The following is a 5,049-nucleotide window of genomic DNA, read 5'->3' as shown; positions in this document are numbered from 1 at the left end:
GCTAGGAACACTCGCAGCGAGTCGTACCTGACTACCGGTGCGAACGTCTCGGTGTAGTCAATTCCTTCGCGCTGCAGAAAGCCTCTTGCACACAATCGAGCCTTGAATCGATGTGCCCCTCCTTCTGCGTCCGTCTTCACTCGAAAAACGTCAATCGTCTTCATATTTGAGTTTTTCAGCACAAGTGTCCATGTGTGATTTTCTTCGTGTGCCTTTAAGGGGATGCTAAAGCTAAGGCCGAACTTCCTCGACGTCGGTAATGTCAACTCTGTCAACTAAAGCAAAGGCCGAACTGATATTGGAGACCTCGCGTGGTGACAACGCGAAACTCCGGTTTCAGTGTTACCAACTTATTTCAGGTTCTATGAAGTGGTGTATGTCCGTACACGTACACACACCACTGAATTGCTCACACGGACGCACGGTAGAGAGACATATGCTATAGACGCGGCGTTGCCGCGTCTTGGATTCTTTAGCAATACGGCCTAAACCTGAAAATGCTTTCTGGCCGTCTGTAGCAGAAGGCAGTAACGTATCAAGGCTATTAAGCACCCGCTTTTTATAAATTATATATATTCTTATGCACACATGTGCGTATATATATATATATAATATCTAATTATTATGTGTATGTTTATAATTGTCTGATGACAAATAATAACAGTAGCATAATTGAGAATGTGAATTAGTATACATAGAATGTATTGACGCGGGTACTTATTAGACTTGGCAATTTACTGCATCTCTTGCACCTCTAATAATTTTTTTCTTGTAATGTAAATGAATGATGTAAAACTCTTTCAAAGGATCTATCCATTCTTGATGGGGTAAAATAATAACTTTTATAACAAATGCAATAAATATTAAATTTATAGTATTGATTTATATATAACTAATTTTATTCTGTCTTTATATAGAAAAATATACCTCAGTCTTAGCATCAGAGTAGAGGGTAACGGCAGCTGATGAACAGTATAAATAACAAAACTGAATAAAAATCTTAATTATTATAACATAATCCCAGTAAACCAGTTTGTAACTGTTATGTAACTTAGGGAGCACATGGAAAGAACAACTCTTCATTAGTACCTATACTTTACTCCTGTAAAAAAATTTTGTGATCTATAAAGCCGTTTCAAAGAACGAACTTTGACAGATATATGTCGTATAGATGCCTCGTTAGACAAGGACAGATATCTCTCGTATTATTCCTTTCTCTCCTATGTATGTAATTTGCATGCACCCATTTATTCCTCTTTCTCTCTCTCTCTCTCTCTTTCTCTCTCTCTCTCTCTCTCTCTCTCTCTCTCTCTCTCTCTCTCTCTCTCTCCCTCCCTCTCTCTCTCTCCATCCCTGTCCCTCTCTCTCTTAGTACACTGGGTAGCGTACACTTAGTATGGTAAAATCAGGATTTTTTGGAAGTGTGGTGTTAGGATTCTAGGGTATATTTGAAGAAAGAAAAACGGTAATGTTATTTAGGACAAGAAACTCTATTTATTATATTTCGTTGATAAAATGTTGGGAAATATAAACGAAGATACATATATAAATGAAATATATTATGATATATTATTTTTTTTATTGTTATTGTCGAAAGTAAATAATATTACATAAAACCAGTAATGCAATTCAACATAGATATACATACACACGCACACGCATACGCAATCGCACATACATATGCATACGCACATACAAATTATTTTTATTATTTTTTCTGTGGGCCCCAGGCCCCGTCCACGATGACGATATCACGGACATGGGACGTCTCCAGGATCATGCTCCGATTACTTTGTACTAACAATAAGAATAATTTTGCATACTTTTTTTATTTTGTGCCTTTATATCGTATGTATTTTTCAAGCATATAATAGCAACCTCGCAAAAGATGTCTTTTTTTATTTCAATTTCTGTTTCAAAAAGAATGTTTTTTTTTATATATATTTGCTTGTCATAGTGATTGAGATACGCGAGAACGCGCATAACGTGCAGTTTACGCCGAAGTGGCTGTTTGCGAGCGATATGTTTCGTCGACGGATGATTAGCTAATTATGATTGTATACAGAATACTGGATATTTGCGTAAAGTATCGTTGCCTCGCGAATAAAGTCAAAGAACCGTCGAGAAGAGGAAGCTCGCGGTGCTTTCATTTCCCTTCCGAGTGCGCTTCAATCTTTTATCCGTTTTCGCCCTCGTCTTCGTTTCCATTGCCAGTATGCGACAGCCGTTACTGCACTCCATGAAGGGTATCATTGCATGATTTGTCGAATAATACATAAGCAAAAGAGATGTCTTTCCTTGTGCTTAGAAATCCAAAAAGATTATTTCGAGAATCATAAAGAAATTGTATTCTGTTACTGTCTAATCATTTTTGTACATTTATAAGTTTACAAGTATACATAGGACTTGAAAAGAAAGGAAAAAGGTAATCGTCGCGTTTTTTTTCACAGAGACGGGCAAACGTGAAACTGTGTTATTCACGCGTTGCCCGACTAAATCAAACTCGGATGCTACAAGTATCTTTTTATCCAGCGGGACTTTAGGATGCCGCGAATGCTGATATCAAGAATAATTATGATTTATCTTACTTAGTGGAGTATGTACATCTTTTCGGAAACGAAGACGATGACGACGATGACGATCAAACGAACGCTTCCGTTCTTGTCCCAAAATTGTTTTCGTTTTCTCTTGTAGCGAACGTTTCGAGGAATTTGCTTACGACGGTTCGTTAGCATATGTCTCGCGGTAATTGACAATTATACGGAGCCGTCATATTTCCCACAACGCGTAGGGAAAAAATTAAATAGTTTCTAATATGTATTCAGAGAATGTTGATTCATCATATTATTCTTTCAAACTTGCTTTCCTCCTTTTGAAAACTTACACCAAGAAAACTTTTGTTACATATTACTTTATATTGATTTTTTTTAACATCGCTATTTCTTAAAAAGGAAACGAAAGCCGTAGAAGAAAATTATTAAACTTATCTTTATCGTGTTGGGAATTTATTCAATTTTATCGCTACGTGTCTCAACTTCTCTTGTTCGAAACAAAAAACTAATTTATAGCTTTTGATTTTACATATAATTGCTAAATTTCAGTTTTGTCACATGCGATTTGTGCGAGCTTATTTCGTGGAGCAAATATTTTGTTGCGTTTTCGAGAAAGTGTTTATCCGATCATTAGCAAAGCGACGCGATGCATTTATATTTGATCACGAGGGACTATGCGCAAATTTTTGCATTGTTTGCAGATTTTATAACTTTATTGACGAATATAAGATCTAAGATCTTTCGCATAATTGATTTACGATTAAATTCGCGCTTTATTGAGGCTCAGATGTACAGTCGCGGTCATTAATGCCTTCCACCTAAAGTCAGTCGCGTTCGGGGGCAGATAGTAGCTGAACGCGTCGCGTCTAACGCTATTCGTGCTTCATGATTGTTGGGTCGGTAACGTCGTCGTGGAGCACGGTCAACCGTGTCGTGGAGAGCTGTCAGTCACTGTCAGTTTGACAGCTGTGTGTTTGCGGAAGAGAGGTTAAGAACCACGAGGGATCGTCCAGAAGTATAAGGAAAGTATAAGAAATACAAGAACATGTTAATTATTTGAATGCATGGTAAATAATTATTATACGACAAATTTATATTGATATATATAATTTCAGTTATCGCAGCTGAGGCATTAACAAAAAGATTATTGGCCCGATTGGCCGTATCGAGCCTTCCAGAGAATCGGAGTCATACGAATAGGAAAAGAAGAAGAAGAAGAAGAAAATTAGCTGGGACCGCTGGGACAGAGAATGGAAGAAAACAACGATGACTATGAGAAAGGTAGAGATGATGGTCAATGGAGGAGGAGATGCAGTAAGATGATTTAATTTATATTATTTAAGAAATTATTACATTATTAGTAATTTCAAAATACGATTGCAGAACACCAGTGGGAAATATCAGCGTCAGACGATCCGCGCTACGCTTGTCATGCGGCATACTCGCCACGGACTCTGATCAGTCTGATCCATCGTCACCATGTGTCCTCGCGGTAATCTCCATCGCTCTTTCGTTGATAAATTCATCGTTCACCATCTACACGAGGAATTTGGGATACACCAAAGTCATGGTAGGCAAATAAATTGCACAGAAATAGGTAGTGAAAATATGTTTTGTTTCCGCAATAAAATCTCGCTCTCTAATGAATTAGCATGCATAAACTGAAGTAGTATTGTGTGTGTAGAACATAACTAATAAGATTAACTTTTGTTTAGAAAATGTTTATAAGTTTTTTGATTGATTTGATATTATAATTGTTAAAAAAGTTCACAAACTAATAATCCTTAAATAGCAAGTGATTATAATTGTTATCGTTCACGTTGGATAAACATGTGGGCTTTTAATGAAATTATAATTTCTTACAGAGCATCGTCGAGCAAATGGTTCATCACATCTCCGAGGAGAATCCTGAATGGACAGTTGCAGAGAGATCGGCGTGGATTGACAGTCTCCAGGTCTTCGGTTTCAGCAGGGCTATTCAAGTCTTCGGATTAAATCAATTTAAAAAGAGTTGCGCCAAGATATCGAAAGGCTGTAATTGCGTTCTCGCGAATTATATTTCCCCACACAGCACAGTTTCTAAATCCGATATTGCTTTCTCTTTGTTTGCATCGTGCATCGCGCATCGTGCCTCGCGAACAAATCTCTTTTCTCAAAATAATGTTAAATAAATTGTTAAAATACTGTGAAATACTACTGTTAAATAAATTCTGACAAAAGAAAAAATCTTAAAAAGCGTATTTATTTTCTTAGAAAAATTTCCATGTTACGCAAACTATTTAGTAAAGAAACGGTATAGACCAAACAAAAATTGTATGTATTATTGTTCTTATTTTTGTTTTTATATGGTTAGTGAATAAACTTTATAAAAATGGAGATTTTGTCCTACAATTGATAGAATAAATTACTGCCAAGAACGGATAACATATTTAATATCAGTCTATAGTGCGAATAATAAATTTACCAAATAGATTTCTCATAAATTAAATTAACATTT

The 5,049-nt window shown here is 36.3% G+C and overlaps 1 protein-coding gene across 2 annotated transcripts; it reads left to right on the top strand.

Annotated features, from left to right (window-relative positions):
* Positions 1–3,596: 3,596 nt before the first annotated feature.
* Positions 3,597–4,755, top strand: LOC112466376. Of its 2 annotated transcripts, none has more exons than XM_025034441.1 (3): positions 3,597–3,866; positions 3,936–4,122; positions 4,418–4,755. In XM_025034441.1, the coding sequence occupies exons 1-3, from the start codon at positions 3,850–3,852 to the stop codon at positions 4,721–4,723; spliced, it is 510 nt and encodes a 169-aa protein (XP_024890209.1). In that variant the 5' UTR covers positions 3,597–3,849; the 3' UTR covers positions 4,724–4,755. The 2 variants fall into 2 exon arrangements, 1 of the variants encoding a protein (XP_024890209.1); XR_003042135.1 differs by having other exon boundaries at positions 3,603–3,833.
* The last annotated feature ends 294 nt before the right edge of the window (positions 4,756–5,049 follow it).

The sequence above is a fragment of the Temnothorax curvispinosus genome, unplaced genomic scaffold, assembly GCF_003070985.1.
Source record: "Temnothorax curvispinosus isolate PA1 unplaced genomic scaffold, ASM307098v1 QBEX01016112.1, whole genome shotgun sequence".
Classification (NCBI taxonomy): domain Eukaryota; kingdom Metazoa; phylum Arthropoda; class Insecta; order Hymenoptera; family Formicidae; genus Temnothorax; species Temnothorax curvispinosus.
This window is presented reverse-complemented; position numbering and strand designations above follow the sequence as displayed.

Excerpts from the sequence above, each read along its gene's own strand:
- LOC112466376 (XM_025034441.1), top strand. Across the intron at positions 4,123-4,417 it reads TGGGATACACCAAAGTCATG|AGCATCGTCGAGCAAATGGT; the intron begins GTAGGCAAATAA and ends AATTTCTTACAG.